We start from the raw sequence: 845 nt of genomic DNA on the forward strand, positions 1-845 counted from the left end.
ATGTATATATATGCTTATATGTATATACACACACACACATATATATATATATATTTGTATATATAATATATATATATATATAACGTATGTATATACACACATATATTCTCAATGTGATGCACTTTTCTCTCTCTTTGTTTGGTATAGGATTGTTTTATGATGTTGTATCTGCTACTTTTTGTATCTGCAGTTGCCTGCCACTGGTGTTCGCATACGTGTGGTTTCCCTGTGCAAGTGTTTCTTCTTTGTGTGTACGTGATTGACTTATTCATCTCTACTGTTTCCGTTCCTTCGCGCACCTTTGTAGTCTATGTTTGTGCTGCGTGGGTGTACAGTGAGAGTGTGGGCTGACACAGCGTCTGTGATCACGTGTGTGTGTGTAGTATATCCCGTCATTCCAGTTAATGCATGTACACATTGTACACATTACTGTTTTGTGCCTTTGCGTTTGACAGTCATAGGCGTGTCTGTGTTTGGTGTTTGTATATACAATTTCCTGTTGTGTGTGGGCGTATTGTGTGTTCAAACCCTAAAACCCTCAAACCCCAAACCCCCTGTACACTCATATCATACTTGCAATAGTGTGTAACTCTGTACTTGTGGTATCTGTTAGACGGGGGTGTACTTGTAGAACAAGTCTTTATAAACCCCAAACCCTAAAACCTTACTTATTGTGCCTATTTGTGATTGCAGGTGTACACGTACCACGGGAACGATCGCATGCGTGATGTGGAGAACCTCAAACGATTCGATATCATCATCACTACCTACGCCACACTGGCAGCAGATCTCAAACACCTTCCAGATGCACAGGATGGCCGTACATGTACGGCCATCCTGTGCAT

General features: G+C 40.9%; 1 protein-coding gene across 1 annotated transcript in view; it reads left to right on the forward strand.

The window, feature by feature from the left end:
* The window catches only part of SARC_13630 (hypothetical protein), a gene marked incomplete at both ends in the record, with an annotated part of 2,155 nt that extends 1,329 nt beyond the window's left edge, over positions 1–826 (forward strand). The window contains one exon of the mRNA XM_014292241.1: positions 694–826. Coding sequence (XP_014147716.1) covers positions 694–826 — 133 coding nt within the window. The remainder of the gene's footprint in view (positions 1–693) is intronic.
* Between the last annotated feature and the right edge of the window lie 19 nt (positions 827–845).

Source organism: Sphaeroforma arctica (genome assembly GCF_001186125.1).
Source record: "Sphaeroforma arctica JP610 unplaced genomic scaffold supercont1.3520, whole genome shotgun sequence".
Lineage (NCBI taxonomy): Eukaryota > Ichthyosporea > Ichthyophonida > Sphaeroforma > Sphaeroforma arctica.